Source organism: Apteryx mantelli, chromosome 15 (genome assembly GCF_036417845.1).
Source record: "Apteryx mantelli isolate bAptMan1 chromosome 15, bAptMan1.hap1, whole genome shotgun sequence".
NCBI lineage: Eukaryota > Metazoa > Chordata > Aves > Apterygiformes > Apterygidae > Apteryx > Apteryx mantelli.
The window spans coordinates 16011462-16033535 of record NC_089992.1 but is presented as its reverse complement, the minus strand read 5'-3'; the positions used below and the strand labels follow the sequence as shown (position 1 = coordinate 16033535).

The following is a 22074-nucleotide window of genomic DNA, read 5'->3' as shown; positions in this document are numbered from 1 at the left end:
GTATCAATGTTTTTTTTCTCTATAGTGAAAAAAATATGCTATAGTTGTCCTTGCAATTCCAGAGTGACTCAGTGAATCCAAGATAGCAGCAATTTCTCTGTGTTCTTAGTGTATGGCCTAAAGTTGATTCTTTTCTATTATGTTTCAAGCCTGAGCATTATGCAGGTTTTGTTAGCTACATTTAACAAAATAACAGAATTCAGTACTGATCTAAATCTGCCTAGTACAATCCTGATCCTGTAATTCATATTCCAAGTGATAAAAGTGATAGAGCCTTTATTTTTCAGGTCCTCATGAGTATTTTTAGTCTTATGTGAAAAAATGTCTTAGTAAAAAGACTTGTGATTCCATATGAGACTGGAAATACAATTTTAATTGGGCTTAATTTTTGCTAGTTGTTAGAAGTCTGTAAGTTTTGACATTTATTTTGGAAGACTTATAGTAATTTTCACTTGAACGTGTTTTTTTCTGTTCTTAGGTAAACCTGAAGGTAAGAGTCATGAGTTATTGTGAATGCTGGGCTTGCATTCAGATTAAATTGTGTGCATGTGTCTGTATATGTGTGTGTGTATGTATACTTATGTTAATTAAAAAAAAAAAATCAAGTCTTAGCATTTACTAGCATATGCAGGATTGCAAGAGTGACTAATTCAGTCATGTAAAATACCTTTTATTTAGCACTTGCTTGCAGTTGCAGCTAGTAATAGTTGGTGAGAAAACTGATTGATGTGTATTGGCATGCTAGAAGCACAGAGGAATAGAATGACTAGACCTATCTTTGATGGCGCTTTGCTGCAGTAACTTGAGGAAGTGGTTTCATTCCTGTTTATTGCTTTTTATTTAAGTTGGGATTAATGATAAGTATTGTCCTTTGTAAGAACTTTGAGATGTATGGATGAGAAATATGTTTTGTAAATGTATTAAGGCCCCATCTTTGTTAAGGGATTCATTTCTACTTGTTCATTCATTGAATCTGTATTTCTAGATAGAAATTCTCACCACTGATTTTTTTTCTCTCAGCAAAAATAAGACAATTCTGTGTGGTTTTAGTTTATGCTTCTTCAAGTGAAAGTTCTTCATGGTTATGTGTTGGTTAATCTTTCTGCTTCTAGAGAGGAAGTCAAACCCTGCTTTCTGTACTTTTTTTAACACTTGTGAAGTACTCCTGTGGGGAGATGGATTTCTTTTTGCATTTTTCATGATTCAGTCTGGAACAAATGTGTTTGACAACATTCTTTTAGTGCTAGGCTAATTATTGTTTAAGAGGATTTGAAAGGGTTACTTTTTATGAAATTACACTTTTTTGGTCAGTAGCAGGACAGCCTTTCCTCTTTAAATGAGTCCTGGAGCTCTCGGTAAGACCTATCCCATTTCATGTTTAAGGATGTAGAAGACAACTAGGTTTAGGTTTTAATCAATAGTTCTATCCTTACCAAGATAAAACTGCGTTACCTGGCTTTGGGATATTCTAGGAAGGAGATCTGAAGATTGAGAAAGAATCAGGAGCTCAAAGAGGGCAAGGTATCCAGGAACAATAGGTAACGGGAAGAGCTGAAGTTAGGAAAATCTTGTCAATAGGAAGTCTCTCCTTGGACATTCAGATGTTCCATGTAAACTTTTTTTCTTTAACAAGAAACCACAAAAAAGAATATTACCTTAATGCTAGGGATTTGGCAGACTACTTGGATAATATGAAGTATGTTGTGACCTGCGGTAGCGGCTAAAGATACAAAGGAATTAATGAGAAATGGTACCTCATTACATGCTTTTTTAGTGACTTCATAACCCTTTCTGTGTTGTTGGTTGTCTTTTTTGCTTATTCCATGTGAATGATGATTCTGTCTTGAGAAAAAGAGAAACAGTAAATTTTGTCTTTGGTAATTCAGGTTTCTTTTAACATGAACCCCTTACACTAAATAGTGATTTTTCCGATGTGGTCTTCAGATTCTTAGGACCAACAGACTTCTTCAAAAGGACCTATAAAAGATAAATCTGTTAGTATTTTTAAATTCATTTATATGGGGATATACCCTTCCAACTGATGTTTTTTAGGGCTGTGTGAACTGAAAATCATTGCGGTATACAAATCATTTCCCCTTTGAGTTGAAGTATTCAGTTAAAACTTGTTTTAATAGAGCACTCTATTACTTCAAGTTCATACTTGACAATATGCTAAGTAGAACTTAAGACAGCACAAAAATACCTCAGCATAATAGCATTTACTCAACTTCTTTTTAATATTAACCCCTCCCCCAATACAGAAATTTAACTCTGCACATGTTGCGTTGAGTTGGAAAGAAATACCTAAAAATTGTTGTTGCCATCTGCTGTAGAACCAAGAGAATTTTAAAAGCAAAAAAATGAAAACTGCATCACTGTTTGAGCTTTAAAAACCACGTACAACCGTAGGTAGGGCAGTACTGGTGAAGAAGTGTTATGTAATAGTAATTTTTAGGGGCTAGTACAATGAAGATGATTTTCAGAAAAAGAGCATGTCTCAGCAGCTGACAATTGAAAGACAGGATCTTTGCTGAATTATTCAACCTTCACTGTAATGGATGAGAATGACAAGATTGGGCCTGCAAATACTTGCTTCTTTGCAAGCAGTGTTTAAGAATTGTGTTTCTCCATGAAAGTTTAAATACTGTGCCAGTATCCTATAATTAATGCAACTTTAACAGTGAAAGCTGTAGTTCCAAAGTGGTTAATGCTTGGATTAATGCTCTCTTCTTTTATCCTGGTTGGCTTGCATGTTACTAAATAATTACAAAAAAATCACACACATCCTTTCCTGCATAACTTTTGCTTGATTTATATCTAACTTAGTTCTATATAGTGTTCAAAATCTTCCTTCATTTGTTTTCACCAAACAAAAGACAGTGTAATGGAGAATTCTGGGGTCTGTCTGAGAAATTGTTTCCCATTGGAAGATACAGAATCAGTATGTAACAATTTGGTTTTATAATCTTTGCTGTGTTAAACTGGTTTTAGTAAGTACTGAGTGGAAATTACAAGGTAAGAATGATCCTGAATTTGCAGAGAAAATAAAGATGATGTTTAGGTTGGTCTTCTCCTCTCTCTATCTACTTTGAGTCAGACTATCAAAAGAAGTTTTATTTTTGTAGGTACAATACAGATCCAGAAACGTCAGCAGCTGGTAACAAAGACACGTGAATTAAAAGATATGAAAGATGACCTTTACCAGTGCCAACAAGAGCAGGGAGATAAAGCACATCATAAAGCAGGGGTAGGTATGAGTTAAGTCATGTGATTATTCTTGTGTCCCTGTGGAGTTTACACAGAGGTGAATTAATTTATCACACAAATGCGTTATATACATTTCTTTAAAGTTTTGAGAATGTCATTTTGTTCCCCACCCCACCAAACTCTTGATGAAGTTTTTGTAATTTGATCAAAGGTTGAAATAAGATATAAAGCAGGTGTCACTGAGGTCAGCAGGCGATGATACATAGCTTGGGTTCTGAGAGTCAAGATACTGACAGCTCAGAAAGAATATATATTACCAATTTGACTCTGTTTACATATTTTAAGAGAACAGTGAAATACAGATGTTCTGTATCATGGCTTTTTAAAAAAATATCCCTAGTTGGTTGCTTTCTTCTCATAAGGGTGTCTGTGTTTAGTCTAAGTTAATTTCCTTGTTATGATTCTTTGATTAGGAATTATAGCATATATGTAGGATATTTTTAGGATTAGTCCTTTAGAAATCCTTTAAAAAGGGGCTCAAAATGGCAGAAAAGTCAGACACTCTCCTGTTGAAAGAAGAGATAGCAGTGACAACTAGGCTGACTCGTTTCCTTCATTGAATGGCTGTGAAATTATTGATTTTGTTATTTTGAGATTCAGAGTAACATAGAGCTGTATATATGGTTACATGTTAAGTCTGTCTAGAAACCGGCTAAAACAGAACATGGGGGAATCTACTTGTTAACTTTCTTTTTCCGAGCACATACAGCATATGCTCTGTGATCTTCTGTGTCTGTTATTTGGCACTGGAATCTGTTTAAACAGACTTTTTCATATATGCAGTTCTAGGTAATATCTAGGAGTTATCTGGGTAGACTCTCTCTTTCCGTATGACATAATGCCAGGGTTTCATCAATGAAGATGGCTGAAGGAGAACCATGCTAGTAACAACCTGTTATATGTTGAACCTACAGGTTTTAGGAATTTGCTTTCTAAACTGTCAAAGGTTATTAATTTTTCAAATACTCAGTAATGTGTATTTTACTTTGTCATCTCTAGATAATTCATAGGTAAGATTAGGGAGTGCTTTGTAGGGGGTCTTATTTTTTAACACTTTATGTTGCTGACAGCAATATTTACACATAATAGAATATGTTTAAGAGTTCTCAAGGATGCCAAGAGATTAGGGAGATCCTCTTGTATTATAGTTACATGAACACATTTTTCAGCAACAAATGTGGTTCAAAATCAGTTCCTGAATTTCTGCCTCAGTTGCTTCTTAATGTCCTTGCTTCTGTTAATGTATTTATGTGGCTATACTGTAAACCCAGATTGCTGACTATAAAACAATAGCAAACAGGAACATTTTTTCATTTCTCTTTCTTTTGAGGCTGGATCAGTTCAGGTATCTAGTTTACTATCTTACAGTCAGTTAAATCAGTACAAACAAGGGGTGATAATCTCTAGCTGGAAGTGGGAGCCTCTCACATGGTCTTTGTTGCCAAGAAAGTGTTTGTGTGTATATATTTGAGATAAACAAACTAGCTCTATTTTTTCATCTTGCTGTAGCATGTGCCACTGTATCCAAAGCAACAAGTAAACTTTGCCTGGAATACCTTGGTCTTTCATCTTTCTAGTTAAAAGTGTAACAATGCTAATCATAATATTTTTGCTCATTTTCTTTTTGTTTGTATTAGTCACTCAAGGGAGATCTTGCCATATGTTTGACCTCTGCTGAGGTGGAGAAGAAGTCTTCTGAATCTCAGAAAAAAAGTCTTGCTGTGGAAAATCAGCACTTAAGAGAATCTCTAGAGAAAGAAGAAAAAGCTTTGGCCTCGCTTCAGGAAGAATTAAGGAAGCTAAGACAACAAATTAGAAACTTAGAAGATAAAGGTACTAGCACTGAGTCTATTGTCATGGAAAATCAGAAACTAAGGGAACATTTGGAAGAGGAAAAGCAAAAAAACTATAACTTTCTTAGGCAAAAGGAAACGCTCTTTGCAGAAGCACAGATGTTAAGGAGAGAACTGGACAAAGAACGTCATGTTACAGAAGCATTAAAAAAAGAACTGGAACAGTTAAGTTCTCATCAAATGCCTGACAATGCTAATGATGATGATACACTAAAAGAAAACGAAGAAATAGAAACTTTGCGAGGAAGACTAGTAGAACTAGAAAAAAAGCTAAACTTTGAGCAACAACGCTCTGACTTATGGGAGAAGCTGTATGTTGAAGCAAAAGACCAAACTGAAAAACAGGAAATGAATGAGAAAGGACAAAAGAAAGGTGTTAAAGGGCAAAGTAAGACTAAAAAGAAATCAAAAGAATCATTTTTTGGTTCAGTTAAAGAAACTTTTGATGCTATGAAAAATTCCACAAAAGAGTTTGTAAGACACCATAAAGAAAAGATTAAGCAGGCTAAAGAAGCAGTGAAAGAAAACCTGAAAAAATTCTCAGATTCTGTAAAATCTACATTCAGACACTTCAAAGATACCACAAAAAACATCTTTGATGAAAAGGAGAAGAAATCAAACAATAAAAGATACGAGGCAAACAAGAAAGCTAAAACTGTTTACCGAGAACATAACTCTCGTGAGAATCTGAAGCACATGCACTACAGAGGACCCAACATGCCAAAAGAATTCAAAGATGGAAGAAAACATCAGTTTACAATGTTTGAAAAAGATACAAATTCACAGAAATGTCTCAATGACCCTGTGTGTAATAGGAAACATCAGTTTGTCCTAAAGGGCTGCTCTGGTATTTTTGAATGTGCTCATCAAGAATTCATTAGTCTCTTTAACAGAGTATCAGATCCTATCAGGGTGGATGAATTTAATCAGCTCATGAAAAAGTATTTGCAACAAGTTGTAGATAACTTCCATCACTGGAGAGAACTAGAAAATTTCATCAATAAGTTTTTTCATAATGGGGTCTTTATACATGACCAGATGCTGTTCACTGACTTTGTTAATGATATCAAGGATTACCTGGAAGATATGAAGGAATATCAAAATAATAATGAAAAAGTGTTTGAAGATTTGGACAAATACATCTACAGATACTACTTTCACTATGATAATTCACCCCAATATGGACCCAGGTTTGTTTCCATGTTTCCTGAACTGTTAACAAAATGAAGTAATCTTTGTAAAGACAACTAGCTGCCTTGTTTTAGTAGGTGGTCTTCTGACCTTTGAGACAGATATATATATATATATATATTTTTTTTTTTTGGATGTTAGGCTGGGAGATGTACTACGGATCCACTCTACATAGCACAGTCTAATATTTTCACTGAGTCCTTTAGAAAACTGTGTAGCTGCAAGTAGGACTACTTACTCTAGACTCAACAGCTATGATAGTTTTTCATTCCATCAGGTAGGCCATCTCACAAGAAACATTAACTTGTAAGACTTCCTTGTCCTTCCTTAAATGGGGAGGTTTTCAGGTATATTTGAAGCAGTCTCAAAGTGCTGTTCTGGCAGATAGCTTCCCTGCTGGCTCTGCAGGAGTTTCCATACTCTTGTGTAGCTTAGCACAGTGCTGAATAGAGCAGAGCTACTCAAATGGCTCTCCTGTTCAGATCTTGACCCTGACTAAATTTTGTTCAGACTTTACATACAAAAGACCTTGACATGAATTGTTTCCCACACTGCTACATGGTTTCCTGTATTTCATGCTATTCTCAATGCTTCTGGGGAGCAGTTGCAGTATACTGCCTGGCTGGCCCAAAGGAGCTAGAGATAATGGACTGTTTCTACTGCATAGACATAGGTGAAAGAAAATTAAGCAAACAAACAACCTTAATGCATTATGTGGAACTTGCACTTTCTGGAACAATTACGTTTATACATTTTATGTGGACTTTAATGTCACTATTACTACAAAATTGATTGCTCATTCTCTTGTGCTAATGTTTATTCTGATCACGCAAGAAAAAACCTTTTTAAACTTATGTATATTATATATTTAAAAATTAGGTGTCCTGGACATAACACAACTTTTCCCCATGCTCATATTCAGTGCAAAGCATATTTAATATTTAGATCAAGATGCAGTTCTTTAGTAAGGTTTATCTTTTGGATTTGCGCTGTTTACTATTTCATGTGTTTTTTGCAGGAAGATATCTGAATACTTAACTAGTTTGGGATTATTTAATCTTATGTGATGTAGTACTTTTTCTTATGAAAGGTTGAGCACTGAGGATGATACTTCTATCAGTTAAAAAGCATTTTCTAATGTGTAGTTTTAAAAAATACATGACAATGTCATAGGTGATAGTTTTATTTATAGTTCAAGTACCTCTTATCCATTCATTATGACAACGGACTTTAATTTTTGATTAATTTATATACTTAATTTTTGAGCACTTTCATTCAGTTTGCAGAAAGAGAATTTTAAATCTGTTTACTGATAGTATCATACAAAATTTTGTATTACATTAAGGATAATAGCCTTACCTCAATTTAGCAGAAGCCTATCTTATAATCATAGGCTAAGAGCACAGTATTATGTCCTGTTGGAACTCTTTGCATCAGAAACCACAACAGGTGAGCAATAGTGTTTCATCATCACCAGCCTTCTCTTTATAGTAAAGTTCTGATTGTAGTTATGTACATGAAACTCCCTGAAGTGCCTGTGTTTATGAACTATGTTTTTGTAAGTTTCTAGGAAGTTTTCATTATTTTCTAGAGCAGAATGGAATAGAATAACTGAAAAATCATAGATTCAGACCTCTACTCAAGCATCATGGTAGAGAGCTGTTCACCTGGCTTATTCTTTATAGAACTTTGGGCAACCAGCTGCAGAGCACTTCTATTTTTAGAAACGGACAATTACTTTTAAATGCACTATCTTAATGATGGTAAAAAAAACAAAAACAAAAAACAACAACAAATCTACCTATTTGCTTTACAACAGAAAGGACTATTTCCCAATACTGATTTGAATTTTTCTTTTCAGCCAACCTCGCCCTATTAAAAGCTGTTCTTGACAATGTAATTTTGTTTCAAAATGCTTTTAGAGAGGTGTTTTCTTAAGAGTAGTAATAAGCTTTTGTTTACTCCTTGCAGTCAACCTAAAAGGCCTTTTACACAAACTGAAAATTCCAGACATGAAAAACAAGCTCAGAAGTACCACCACCGTAATAAAAGAGAAGGTAAATGGTATAAACATGGTCGCAGTAATGGAAGACACATGGCAAATCTTGAAATAGAATTGGGGCAATTACCCTTTGATCCAAAATATTAAGTAATTTATGTACAGTAAAAATAAGATTAAAATGAATAATTCACATCCTCTCTGAAAACTAATTGTTTTTCAACAAAGTAGCAAGATGCAAGCTTTTACTCTAAATGATTTGACTTTTACATTGTTGTTAAGAGGCAGAAGTCAAGCTTTCTAATTTGCATATTCTGTACTGTTGCTTTAACTGTTCTTTGGAAGTGATGATAGTTTGGGTACCAGCAGTATTGTTACAGAAACTAGGCATGCAATGACTTGTGTATGAAAAATATGCTTAATTGCATTCCATTAGTGTAGTTCAAGCTTGAGTCATGCATAATGTACCCATAATTAACTCCAGTGTTTGATATAATAACTTCATCTCATCCTTCAAAAAATAGGATGTTATGGCAATGTATGTTAGTGTCTTGTAATCTTATACTTGTTTCTTGTCTTTTGGGGATTCAAGAGCCTGTTGAATTGTGAAAAATTTGCTGTGCTGCACTCTAATCAGCTTGCTGATTTAAGCACTTGAAATGTCTTGCATATCTGCATATTGTGGAAGAAAAATAAAGAGACAGTGTGGGTAAAAGTCTTTATTTATAAAACAAATCTAGCATAGCTATACAGTCATATAAAAAAATGGTCCAGTCTTATCTGATTTCTTACTGTAGAAATAGTCATGTGATAGCTTTGGTCTTGATGATGTTCTCTAGTGTTGTGTTTCTAGCCCCCCTCCCCCCCAATATTGCCACTGAAGCTACCTTCAGGAAAAGGTTTAGATGTTTCAAAACTGTCAATAGCTGCCTAATCAAACTCCCCAGTTTTACTTACCCGGTTTCAGACTCACTACCCTCTCTTTTCTGCAGTATAAAATCTTTTAAGCATAGTACAACTATGTAAAACTGCTTTCATTAGGTCTTAAGTCTAGAAACTGATCTTCAGGTATGATTCATTTCAGCTTTTTTCTGTAGACATAGATGTGGCTTCCAACTCGTCCTTGAGGTACATGAGTGTGAAAGACAGTGGCAGATTTCTCATAGTCCTTTAAAGCTAGAAATGATGATATTTCCTGTAAATGAACATATATGAGTTTGCATAGTCAAAAACTGTATTTGGAAGCATCAAAACTGTGTTCCAAAGTCTTCTGGAAACCATCAATTCAACTACCACCTGGAAGTTTTGTCCTTTATTTAGGAAAGGCTGCTGGAACAAGAGATTCCTATCCTGTTTGATCCTATCAGGAGTGGATCTTCACCAGACAGAGTTGAGTACACAGACTTTGTAAAAGAATTGAGGGGAAAGCATACTCTGACTAGAAGCCTTGTTACTTTTTATGTGTCTATAAAGTCACTTACTTAAAAGCATATAATTATGGGAACAGACTACACATTTTTAGTATGGCTTGAGGAAAATTCCATAAAAGAATACTTTATGGCATGTAGAATTTGCGCAGAGGGCATACATGAATGCTAAATACATATCACTGGAACAGTGGGTATACTATATTATGAACTAGAGGGTTTTAATAAAGTTATGTGTTTTAAAAAGCTATGGACAATAGCTTTCAAAACCTTAATTATAACTCTACCTTAATTTCTTTTGTAACTTGCCTTCAAGACTAGATCCTTGCAGTTACCATACCTGTTCTAGCACACTGAAGAAGATCAAGTGGCTGGGTAATAACGTATCATTGTAAAACTCCTCATTGAGCCAGGCAAGTGGATTAGAGTAAAATAAATCTGCTTCATCAATATAGCTCTTATTTCCAGTTAGGTCCGGGGGACACTGAAGGAATCTCATTTTTAGAGGACAATGAACGTGGCTAGGGAGAAAAAAAACAAAACAAAACATTTCTGGATAAACTGACCAAAATCCAAGACTTGAAATGACTCATCACCTAAAGATAAAGAAGGTGGAATAATTACTTTTTTTCCCCTGAGCCATAATGTTTTCTTTCCTTCTGTATTTTATATGAAAGAACAAGTTCAATGAGTACATTCAGATCCAAGCTCTTGTGACTATATTTTTAGCAGTTCACAGAAGGCAGATTTATCTTAACAAAAACACCATCTGCATAACATCAATTCCTTAAATAAAAGGTACTTTTCAACATCAGCTTCACTTTGTAAATCTGCCTTGATGTTTTGTTTACTAACTTGATGCACTGCAAAATTCTTGGAAAAGTGACTTCAGTCATTGTATGTTATAATTACATTTCTTTACCTTCTAGTAGCAGAAATGAAGGCAAAATTAAAATAACATTCTGATTGTAACAAGTAGTTTTTAATTTTGCTACAAAAGTTATCACAATGAAGCAATATGAATTACTGTCAGAAATCAGGACTACCTGACTACTGCATAGGACTACTGCATATCCTTGTGCAAAGCCATTAAAAAAAACCAAAACAAACAAACAAAAAAAACAAAAAAACCCACTAGATGCTGCATTTTATTCTGTGGAGTAAGCATTTATTTCATTTTCCCAATTCATTCTATATTAACTGTATAAAAAAAAACCCAAACCTTTCCTGTGTTCATTTATTCATCTCAATTTATTAAGTTTGGGGAAAAAAAACTTAATTTCTGCTTAAGTACATGAATTTTAATATTATGCACTCTATTAGCTATTTTTATTACCTGTAAAATGGAGTAGAGTGGCATGGCATCATGATGAAGATGGAAGCTTGTGACTGGTAAGAGTTATTACACAGTTGCTGTACATGACTCATAACGTCAAGAGAGCCTCGCTGGTGAATCAAGCCTGTATACAGGGCTGGGAGCAAGTTTGATAAAAGCAGGAAACTTGCTGCAGATTTCTTGCAGGCTTTCAAATGTTTCAAAGAATATCCTAGAGAAACATAAAAGTAAGTTTTAGAGATAGGTAAATACTAACAATTTCACATACAGTCTTTTATGAAAGTAGTATAATTTACTGGAAAATCATTACTCAATTTAAAGCAATACCTTGTTTTGAAGTATTTTCTTAATACACTGTCCTCTCCAGTCTTTACTGTTTGAATGGAAATTCAAAGGTTAAACTTTGTCCTCTTGTTGGATATAACAATGTAAATGTTAAGCCTGTACCTGTCTCTTGGAATCTAGAAGTAAAATTTCAAAGCCAGTGCTTTACCTCTTTAGAGCTGAACTTTCATTTATTGTGAGGATGTAATAGTCCATTCAGTAGTTTGCATGAATGACGTGTGATGACTTACTGATGTGTTCTGGTTTACAAATGTCCAAGTAGAGCTAGAATGAATGACATGCTCTGCTACTGGCCAACTGGCATTCTTTTTCTCTAACATGCTGATAGCTACAGCATTCCCTTCATAAATTTGGTATGGTCCTTATTGTTACTAGTTTCTGAGTCACTGCCCTTGGAAAAGCTTATTCCTCCATCTTTCTCCATGTTTTCCCCCCTTTATTGAAGGAACTAATACTAGGAAGAGAGACATTTCTCCTGATGGGAGATAGCTGTAGGAACCTGTTTCTCACAGCCACAACCTTGGATAAACCTTTCACAGAAGACACCTTCCTGTTCTAACCTATCTGAAGACCCTTATGTGCTTGTTCTCAGTCTTATGAGATGAAAGTATTTTATGCAGTCTAGTTCTTCTTTTGATTCACCTTTACTGAATCAAAAAAAACAAGTTAGAATAGGCATGTTTCAGAAGAAATACATTAAATTATAGTCTTCAGTTGGTCTGTGTTCTAACAAATTGTAGATCTTTATCTCAGATGAAAACAAAGTCCCGTAATTAGTCTGTGGTTTAAACACCAGTGGAAACATTCTATTATAGGCATTTTTTCTTTTCAGCTTTTGTGAAACACTGCTAGCTTATCTTTAGGTGTGCTTGGAAAGGATTTTAAAATTAACGAGCTTTTTTACTGCTTTTATATATAACATTTTCAGCAATTTAAAGACTGCTTTGTAACCACCGAGTTATCAGAAATCTTTTGTTGTCTTTTCATTACTAAAGTATCCAAGCAGATGGTATTTAGCTCTTGATAAATTAAGAAAATGTCCTCATTCCCATATAAACATGAAAGTTAAGAGGGATATTAACAACATAAAAGAGAGAAGTGATCTGACTGGAGTTTTTCTGCATGCAGAAGTAGAACTAGTTATCTTAAATCTGCTATTGAACTGGATGTTGAACTAAGCCAAGGCATATTACATATCTGGTCTCTGTAGCGAACAAAATTATTGAAATAAGATTTACTTTTGATTAGACTAACAAAATAGGTTAAATAAAATCACACAGGATTCTTTGGTTCATCTGTTTTGAACTTGCATTTTAAACTAAAGCTATACAACTGCATATTCTAGAAGTCTTAATCTTTCCTTTGTAACTTTTTAGCTTACTCGGTTTTATACCATGATGTCACTTTTTCTGTAGATGTTATGCTAGTCTAGCTAATATTTGGTGTTGTAAAATATAAAATACTTCTTTATTAGGCTCTTTTCTGTATTTAACAACAACAAAAAAAGGGAGTATTTCAAGTGTTGCTGTTAATGCATTAGAAAAATCTTAGCTGTCAGAAGCAATATAGCTTCCAGTTTAAACTGTGGACAGATTTTCTTCAACACCCAACTGTGCTGATAGAAAAATTAAAGTCCTCAAATGCCAATGGAGCAGTTTGTGTGAGCTATCCCTGATTTCAAAGTTAATCATGTTAGTTTAAATGGTGTATTTCTAGTTTAACAAATTCACCTTATTGTGCCTGAAGGAAAAAGTGCTCAAATTAACTGCTCCCAAACTTATGTGGGAAATAGCCTCCAGCTGGTGGTTACTCAAGAGCAGACAGAAAGACTAGCATCATCTACTAACACAACTGAATCTAAAAACAGATAATTTTAAGAGCTGAATTTCCTTTTTGCACACTCATAAGGGCATTTGTGTTTCAGCATATTTGAGAGAAGTGCATGAAGAAAAAATACTACGCAGGAACAAAAGAACGGAAGGCCCTGTAAGGGTGGCATTGCTAAAAAATTAGGAGTAAGTGATGCAATTCTTAAACTTTTTTCTGCGGGAAATACTTTTATCCATGCTAAGGATGCTCTACCTGTATTTCAGTGACTTGCTGTTCTTTACTGTCTTTTCTAGCTGTAAGCAAAGATTAGGCTCATTCTAAGAAAGCTTTGTCAAATACAAAACCTTGACTATTAACAGTCTATATTGGGTTAAATTATAAACAAGGAAAGTTATAAGACATTTAAAACTAAATGCTTACCACAAAAAACCATGCAAAATGGCAGCACTGGGTAGATGAACCTGAATTCTTTATGGCTCAGCATGCTGTAATAAAACAGATATGCTACTACAGAAAGAAAGTTAAATGCATCAGTTGACAAAATATGTTTTAGAGCACGCAGGACTAAAAGAAGAGCACTTAAACATATGAAAAAGCTTTTGATATTTAATCAGTTTAGAGTAAACATGCAAACTATTACTTTTCAAGAACACAATCAGTACACATCTCACTTGTTCAAATTAAAAAGGTTATTTGGTCAGTTTAAACTGAATACTAATAAAAGTGCCTGGCTACTGTGATTTGACATTTGTCTGCAATTAAATGGTTTGAGTCTATGAATACTAGATGTGATAATCTAGCTAGTACTTTACCAATTGGTTTTCTGTAATACAAAGCAAGAAAGTGTGGATGGTGAGCTAAGATGTAAGTACGTATTTTTATCTAACAAAGTAACATTCACCTCTGCTAAGACAACTTTGCATTATTTTGCTGGCATGCACAGCTTCCACACTATTTCCCATGCCAAGTTTTGAGGGTTTTTTGGATTACTGTTAAGACTTGTGCCAAGGGAACCAAAATAGAAGAAACAGGTTCTTACAAGACTGAGGGAGATGAAAAAAAGGCTGAAGGTCAATAGGGTTTTGAGTTGGACTGAAGGAAGACATGTTATTTGTGGCCTCGCTACTGTTTGGCTGTATTCTGTTACTGCTATAGTCTGAATATTATTTACTACTTAGTATTTATTAATCTGCCATATCTTTCTCTGCCTTTAAGAATTTCTGTTGCTTAATGGCAACATGAAGAGCTTGAAAGCATTTCATCTACAGCCAATTCTGATGCTTTAGAACAGCTTACCTTCTTCTAAGCTTAAAATGAGAGAGTCCTATAATAAAGGTTCTTAAGAGCTGTGTGTAAGACTTGTGAATGGAATAAGTTTTAGGGGTCTAAGAACCTCTTGTCTTACTCAGGATATATTAAATAACCAAATGAAATGCAATTTTCATTAATATGCATCAGGTAAACAGTTTTCTAACTAGTCCTACTGCTGCTTACAGCAAACACCTGTTAGGTGATTCAGAATTTTTTTCACTTTCCCTAGGATTTCATGCTGAATTATTTTAAGGGGCTAATCACTTCTAAAAAATAGATGTATGCTAATTATACAAGAAATATGATTTGATAAAATTTGAGAAACTATAATTGACAGCAGTCTTGGAGTAGCTGGATAGTTTAAGTTTTCTTATTTAACCTGAATACCATTATTTTTGTTCTACAGAAGACATAAGCTTTGATTAAAAGAACACAACCAGTGAAATACAGTTATGACACTTTCAAAAAATTACCTGTATACTAACACCGTCCAGATCACTGCCATTAGAAAGATGCGATATCTTTTTGGTGCCTGCACACAGCCATGAATAAAGAAAGGCAGATGGGTAGCCAAGATAACTGGTAGTCCCTGGGTGAAGTACCAGTGCCAAGGATGAGAACCATAAAATGTTCCCAAATTCTGCAGCACATTGAATTTCAAGAAGTTCAGTTGAACCAGTACCCACTGGGAGATGGGGGAGGAGGACAAAAATTTAAATAAGAATCCAAAGTGAAAATCAACAGATAAATTAAATTATATAGTCACCATTGCCCTTAAATGATACAGAATTTTCATTCATACTTAAAATCTTACCTCTTTTCTACTAAGACTCCTCACAGACTTCATAGTCTTTAGCAGTTAAAAACAGAAGTCTACAAGTTTTCTAGTTTGCTGATAACAGGTTTCAATTAATTGAGAGCTGAACCTATTAATTTGAAACAATATTCTGACAATTTAAAATAACTGAGAAGTCTGTGGTTAAGGTTTTATTACTTAGAGGTAATAGGCCAAACAGACAAGGATTAGAAGTCACAGATATGACAATGAAGGAGTGGGAAATCTGAAACATCTGTGCATGTTAAAATGCTAAAAATAACCTTTATCTTAAAAATTGTGTTTAGAGCATCTTACCTTACCAAAAAACACACGGTCAATTATTAAAGAGGTTCCCACTGTGACTAATCTGCAGAAAAGGAAAGTTGGTTGCATTATTAGCAGTTGAATTGTTTATGTACCAGATTGTACTTTTCTCTAGATTGTCAAAACTCTCTGAACAGTTGCTGCTAATCTCTTCTGAGATTACCTATGCCCTTGGCCATTTTACAGTGGCCATCACGGTCACCCAGGATCCTTGGAACAATCCCAGATTAAGCTGAAATCCTGCTCATGTCTTTTTCTCATGAAGTTGCTCTGTGTGCTCTTTTGCAGTATACACAGTCATTTAAAGGGAGCATGGCTCCTCTTTAAGCTTTTGCAAAAGGAGTTTGTTCTTTCCTTAAATCAGCTTTTTTTGGGTTTCCTGTCTTTGCTGCAGTATGCGGTGGTGAAATGGATCCTCAGATAAAGCTATGCACAGTCAGTTTATTAAATTCAGAAAGGACTTACCCAACTGGAATGCAGTTGTGTAAGATGAGGTCTGCTTTCTTCTGTTCTTGCCAAAAATGATTGAAGACTAAAGGTATCCATGGAATAACAGCGGTGGGACGAATAACAATTGCAAATGCTATTAAAGTTAAATATTTGCAACTAGAATGAAGGAACATAAGAAAAATAAACTTATCAGAAGCTTTGATCGCTTCTTTTGCAGACAGTTACATTTTAACAATTTAAATATTGTCATGTCTCAGACCAGAAGTTCTATGTACTGCAGATAACTTTGATTCTCTGAGTGCAGATACTTTGTTTTGCTAGGAGAGCTGACAACCATATAATTACTTTACTACATGGAGTTTCTAACTAGAAGGACATATGTGTTTTAAAATAGATACCTGGTAAAGAAAGTTAGTAGTGACCACACATTCCAGTCCTCTAAAGTCTAAATTAAGATTTCCCATAAAGTGATGTTTTGACTTAGAGGAATTGGAGTGGAGAATAGTCATTTTATATACCAGCTATGTCACTGCTTCCAAAAAACCCCTGAGGAAATACCACAATTGCTGTTCCTTCCGTGGTCTAAAACAACTCTTGCTATGTGAATAAGGCGTTTTGGTTACTTTATGTTTTAAGACAAAAGGCAGCATTTCAAATGGTATCAGTTGCTTGCTATTATCCCAAGCCAAAGATTACCAGTACTGTTAGTAGAAAGTTTCTCACCTGCTCCCCATCTTGGAACCTTTTATTGGATAGTAGGAAAGAGCAAAAATGGTAAGAAGAGTTTCCATGGTGTTTGTTAGAGTTCTGGTACAGGAATACCATGTAAACCAGGAGCACAGCTGGCAGAAGTACTGAAAATAATTATGAACAACAGGGTGCACAGGAAAAAATGTTAACACAATAAATTCTGTAGTTGTAAATAAAGGTGATAATTCTTCTATCGTTTCGCTATTCCTTACACTGCAATGGACAGTGTTAGTTAACATGTATAATATTTTTTGAAGGCTAAGACTCACCACCCACTTTGCTGTTTCTGCATTTTCAAGGTGTCTCACTAATGAATAAAGCTTCACATCAGCGAAAGCTGCCAGAAGTGCTTGGACAAGTCTAGGGACCCATATCTACATAAGCAAAAAGAAAACTTTCTTACTTGCAACAGAACCTGTTAAATTCCAAGTTCAAACATGAAAATATTAAGGAAATTAGTGATTATTCTCTATAGCTTTTCATTTTTTTTTTTTTGAAAAATAGTATGATCCTTTGGTTAGACTAGTATTTTTGCCAAAACAATCAATGAAAATCTGAAGTTCAACTGAGATTTTTCAGAAATTCAGAGCAGAATTTAAAAAATTTGTCATTCATGTCCAATTGAGGGAAAAAGTAGCTGTTGATACTGAGTTGATGGTCTAATGGCAAACAATGTTGGCGTGAAACTCAAGACTGATGGAGGCCAGGAATAACCCTCTGCAGTCACAGGCATCAATCCTGTCACTGGAGCTCTATGAATGGATTCTGCACCCGTGCAAAACAGTTAACTTCAGTGAGTCTTCAAATTTGAAGTCTGTGCACTCATAGCTGTCTAACTGTCAGATTCTAGGCTTTGTATGTTATGTGGACAATGATCAAAAATATAGTGAATTTAAATATAATGCTTTTAAATTAAATTTTAATAGCAGACCAAATTTCTTATTATAATTATACTTACCAGCAGTTGAACATCATCCTTAGCCAGGAGCTGTAAAACTTTATAGATGCTCGCAAAGATCAGTGGGTATGAATAGCCCCTTAAGCCATTTTCCCATTCCCAAGTCAGGTAGCCATAATTATTAATATTAAGGACATATATCGTGAACAACTGAAACAAAAAAGTTACTACCTAAGCTGTATCAGACTTGTCTCAATCAAAACATTTACCCTGGCGACCCAAAGCAATGATTTTTTTGTTACTGACTAAGTTAACAGCTGTCCAAGCATTGCTCCCGCTCAGGACAGTAGCGGTGACTCCGCCGCGTAACAGAAACGTACAAAACGAGCGAAACCGAGCAGCGTCGCCCCCGCGACTGCCCCGGCGACGGTGCCGTCGGGGCAAGCTGAACGGTGGCTCGCTCCTGCTGCCCGAACGAAGGATATTTGAACACCATGCGATGCGCAACTTCCAGCGACTGCCAGTATTCGTCGGGCACGAAGCTCGTCTGCACCAGGGCGCAGTTCAGCCCGCGCAGCGCCACCGCCAGCGCCACCAGCCAGGGGCTCTCGCCGGGCGGACCTGCGGCAGCACAGCCGGGCTCAGGGACACGCCGCCGGCACCCCCCGCCCCGCTTGCCGCCTGCCGCCCCGCGCCGCCGCTTACCGCCGCCGCGCCGCCCGCCGGGGGCGCCGTACAGCACCGACCGCCGCTTGCGGAGTCGCACCGCCTCAGCCCGCCGCGGCCGGGCCCGCGCCAGCAGCCCGCCGGCCGCCTCCATCCGTGGGGCGGGGCGCGCCGCGGCGCATGCGCCAGCTCAGGGCCCGTGGGAGAGCAGGGCACTTCCTTCCGGTCAGTCTAGCGGGCGGGAGGCCGCCGCTCCGTGGTCTCCTCGGTCCTTCAGGTGAGCGGTTGCCGCCGCCGGGCAGGGGGCGGCTGGGGCGGCGAGCGCCGCGCTTTGCGCCCCTGCCCCGCGTGGCGGGGTGGTCCGGGGTGGCCCTGCGGGGCCTGACGCGTGTCTCGGTGCGCAGGTGCGGCGGCGGCGGCGGCGGCGGCGGCGGCGGCGGCGGCGGGCCGGACGCTGCAGCGCCGCCTGCCGGCATGGGGGGGCGGCTGCCGCTGCGGCATGTGGCGCTGGCCGTGGCGCTGGGCGTGGCCAGCGGGCTCTACATCTACGGGCCCGTGTTCCCGCCCCGCCCCCCCGCCGGCGGCCACGCCCCCGCCGGCGGCGCCCCCGAGAAGAGGCCCTGAGGCGGCCGCGCCCGGACAGAGGCCCCGACCCCGGCCGAGGAGGAGGAGGCCGCCCTGGCCTGTGGATCCGCAGCCGCCTGTGGCCGCCCGCGCCGAGGCCCCTTCTTCCTGGCGGCCCCGAGGCGACGGCAACGGCGGCAGCTGCCGGGGGTGCGCGGTGCCAGCCCCGCCTGGCGCGTTCCGTGTGCGCCAAGTGCCAACGGCTTGAGGCGCGTCACTGTCCCGGCCTGTAACCGTCTGGAGCTGGGAAAGTCACCGTGGTACTGCTGTGTTCGATGCCGATGTGCTTTGCCATTGATCGGTCCTCTATAAATGCCACTTTCATGCAAATACTCGTCGCTGGTTCAGTCCTTTATTTCTGCTCTGTGGGAATGCGGTTGTGCTGGTGGCTGGTGAGGGAGCCGCACCCAGCTCTGTTCTTGGCTTTTATTCATATATATATTTATTTATATATATATATGTTTATATCTGTGCACACACACACACATATGCCCATATGCATATTCCAGTCCTTTCCCATGTTTAACTAGAGACACGAAGAGGAGGAAAAGAGCCCATTTGGGTGAAGCACTGATGAGCGGTCTGAGCGGAGGGATGGCTGAGCCCCCCTCGGGTCTGGCACTGCCTGACCTCTCTGTGTCCATGCATGATCGTCGACGGGGACGGCGTTTACGCGGCGTCCGTGGCTGGAAGCGCTCTGGAGATGGAGCACGTGGACTGAGCTCTCTGGTCCGTCCCCAGCCGCTGTGAACGGCATGCTGTGCTGCACCATCCATCTCTTGGGGTGGGTCTGGCTATTTAACAGGCTCTTTGGGGAGAGCAGTTTGCCCAGAGTCAGGTCATAGTTAGCGAAGTGCTTCAGTTCAGCAGAGCAGTGTTAGCCCCGCAGCAGGCAGCGTTTCTCTAACCCGTCACTCTGACCAAGCAAGCAAAATCTGAGACTACAGGAAATGAGGTCAGTAGGTATTTCAAGATTTTAATGAATCTAAATGAAAAGCCTGCAGATCTTTGAGGAGAAACTCTTTCAGATTTTGGTCTTACTGTAGAATCTTGCTTTGATACCATAAAGGAGGAAAACCTTTCCCGGGGTGTGCTTTTATTTAAGGCCATGGAAGTGTGTGATGAGTGGAGGCAGTGGATAGGTGTTGCAGGAGTGAAGGTGAGAGGATAGCAGTAGGTGGACTAGGCAATGCGGGTGAGGAGGAGGGCAAAATAAGGCTAGTTTGGGGCATGAAGAAGAGCCACAAATCAATTGTATGTACAAATGCAGAAAAACCACTGGGGTGGCTTTGCTTCAGCAAGTTTTGTTTATGAGAACATTATATGTTGAAAAGACTATTATAAAAAAATCATAGGTGAGAGTCTACAAAGTACCTTCTTTGTGAGCATAATGGTTGGAAGCTGGTCCGTAAAGATACGATAATGAACTAAAAAATGCTCAAAAAAGAGGATAATAGTTGAACTGATGCAGACAGAAAGGGCTATTGAGGCAACTGAGTTTAAGATCGTGCTTGCTAACTTCTTGAAACTACTAGATTTTAGGTGGGTTTGCCGAGCTGAGTGTTGGGTAACAGCAAAGTCTTTCATCTGCTGAGGGAAGGTAGCCGGCAGGGGGCGGAAACAATTCACCAAACTGGCTGCGCTGGAAATTACCCGGCACCCAGTATTTCCTCTTCAAAACCTGTCTTGCTGTAACGACTTCTTTTTTTTAATGGTATGCGACCTGCTTTCAGGAAAAGTGAGACGGAAAAGGAGTACAACTCGTTTAATTAGAACTGCTGCGTGAGGCTGAGCAAAGCGACTCGCAGGAGGCGCGGAGCCGGTCCGATGAGAGCTGCCGGCGAGCCGGGGCAGGCAGAAGGCGTTGCGCCGCGGATCCCGCAGGTCCGGGTAAGGCCGGCGGCCGCGGTGAGGGGCGGGGCGGGCGTGAGGCGGGGCGGGGCGGGGCGGGCGCCGCCCCCGGAGCGGGCGCCGGGTAAGGCCGGCGGGCGCGGGGCGGGGCGGGCGCGGGGCGGGGCGGGGCGGGCGCCGCCCCCCCCCCCGAGCGGGCGCCGCGGGGCCGGCGCGGCCGCCGGGGCGGAGCCGGCCGCACGGGAAGTGACGGGAGCGCGGCGGAGAAGTGGCGCTGGCAGCCGCCGGACGGGCGCGTGGCGGAGGCAGCCGGGGGCGCTGGGCCCCTGGTCGGGGGAGCGCAGCGGGCGGCGGCCGCCAGGTAGGGCGCGGCGGGGCCGGGCGCTCTGCTGTTGCCGCAACGCCGAGCCGGGAAGTGCGGAAAGAAGGGTGCTTTCGCTGGGCTCTGCTCCCGGGGAGAGCCCCGCAGATCCGCTCAGGTGTCCCGTGAGCTCCTGAGCTGCCCGCACCCCCAGGTCCCGCTGCCGCCGGGGGACTGACCGCTTGGCTCGGTTGTGTACGCGTGGTTTTTCTTAGCGATGGGCCTAATTCACGAGCCGAGGGGAGAGCAGTCTGAAGCCGTGGCCCTTTGACGACCTGTGTACGACCTTAACTTCGCAAGCGCTGCTGCAAACAGCTGTACAAGCAGTTCCTCCCGGGCCTCGGTGGACGAATGCAAGTTTCCCAAAAGTAAAGATGTGCATTCCTTAAAAAAAAAAAAAAAAAAAAAAATTGGATTGCATGTCTGATTTTTAAAAATCGGCCTTTGAGAATGGCGGGTTATTGAGAGAACAATATGAGTGTGTTTTATCTAGTTAGCCAGTACTTAAATCTCCTAATAGGGTATCAACAGCTCTGTTAACTTCTTTCCGTAGGCTGCATGTTTGACAGCCTGCCTGCCTGCTAAAAGGGTTCAAGAGGTCTAGCTAAGCTGATCCTCAGTGCCTGGGCTAAACTAATGCTTTGATCATCTTAGATCTAAAGAAAGCCTAAACACATCAAAAAAACCTTTTGCCTTCCTTTTTCTATATTTGTAAGTAACTATATCGTACTATTACATATGTGTTTTTTTATGCTGCTACAAAGTATAAAGGAC

At 39.3% G+C, this 22074-nt stretch overlaps 3 protein-coding genes across 15 annotated transcripts in view; 2 read left to right on the top strand and 1 right to left on the bottom strand.

Annotated features, from left to right (window-relative positions):
• CCPG1 (cell cycle progression 1) overlaps positions 1 to 8757 on the top strand; it is a 28029-nt gene extending 19272 nt beyond the window's left edge. For all 8 annotated transcript variants that reach the window (XM_067305497.1, XM_067305493.1, XM_067305496.1 and 5 more), the window contains 3 exons: positions 3126 to 3247; positions 4905 to 6310; positions 8283 to 8757. In XM_067305497.1, coding sequence (XP_067161598.1) covers positions 3126 to 3247; positions 4905 to 6310; positions 8283 to 8460 — 1706 coding nt within the window. In that variant the 3' untranslated portion in view covers positions 8461 to 8757. The remainder of the gene's footprint in view (positions 1 to 3125; positions 3248 to 4904; positions 6311 to 8282) is intronic.
• Positions 8758 to 9014: 257 nt separating this feature from the next.
• Positions 9015 to 18684, bottom strand: PIGB (phosphatidylinositol glycan anchor biosynthesis class B). 3 transcript variants are annotated; one of them, XM_067305498.1, is made up of 12 exons: positions 18504 to 18684; positions 18286 to 18419; positions 17859 to 17978; positions 17170 to 17274; positions 16874 to 17004; positions 16166 to 16306; positions 15692 to 15743; positions 15033 to 15244; positions 13669 to 13733; positions 11074 to 11284; positions 10078 to 10258; positions 9015 to 9505 (listed from the first exon to the last, which is right to left on the bottom strand). In XM_067305498.1, exons 1-12 carry the CDS (start codon positions 18616 to 18618, stop codon positions 9386 to 9388), a joined length of 1587 nt encoding a protein of 528 aa, XP_067161599.1. In that variant the 5' UTR covers positions 18619 to 18684; the 3' UTR covers positions 9015 to 9385. The 3 variants fall into 3 exon arrangements, with proteins under 3 accessions (XP_067161599.1, XP_067161602.1, XP_067161600.1); XM_067305501.1 differs by having other exon boundaries at positions 15033 to 15091; XM_067305499.1 differs by lacking the exon at positions 17170 to 17274 and having other exon boundaries at positions 18504 to 18636.
• A 2281-nt stretch (positions 18685 to 20965) lies between these two features.
• The window catches only part of RAB27A (RAB27A, member RAS oncogene family), a 39539-nt gene continuing 38430 nt past the window's right edge, over positions 20966 to 22074 (top strand). For 2 of the 4 annotated variants that reach the window (XM_067305457.1, XM_067305454.1), the window contains exon 1: positions 21209 to 21300. The gene's annotated coding sequence lies outside the window, so the exon portion shown is untranslated. Of the gene's footprint in view, positions 20979 to 21206; positions 21301 to 22074 lie in introns of those variants that run through there. The other 2 variants (XM_067305456.1, XM_067305455.1) reach the window with 2 other exon arrangements.

Coding starts and splice junctions, on each gene's coding strand:
- PIGB (XM_067305498.1), bottom strand. CDS start 18,618: ATGGAGGCGGCCGGCGGGCTGCTGGCGCGGGCCCGGCCGCGGCGGGCT. Junction 17,275..17,858: donor AGGATGATGTTCAACTGCTG/GTAAGTATAATT, acceptor TTGCTTATGTAG/ATATGGGTCCCTAGACTTGT. Junction 16,307..16,873: donor GGTTCCAAGATGGGGAGCAG/GTGAGAAACTTT, acceptor CCTTCATTCTAG/TTGCAAATATTTAACTTTAA.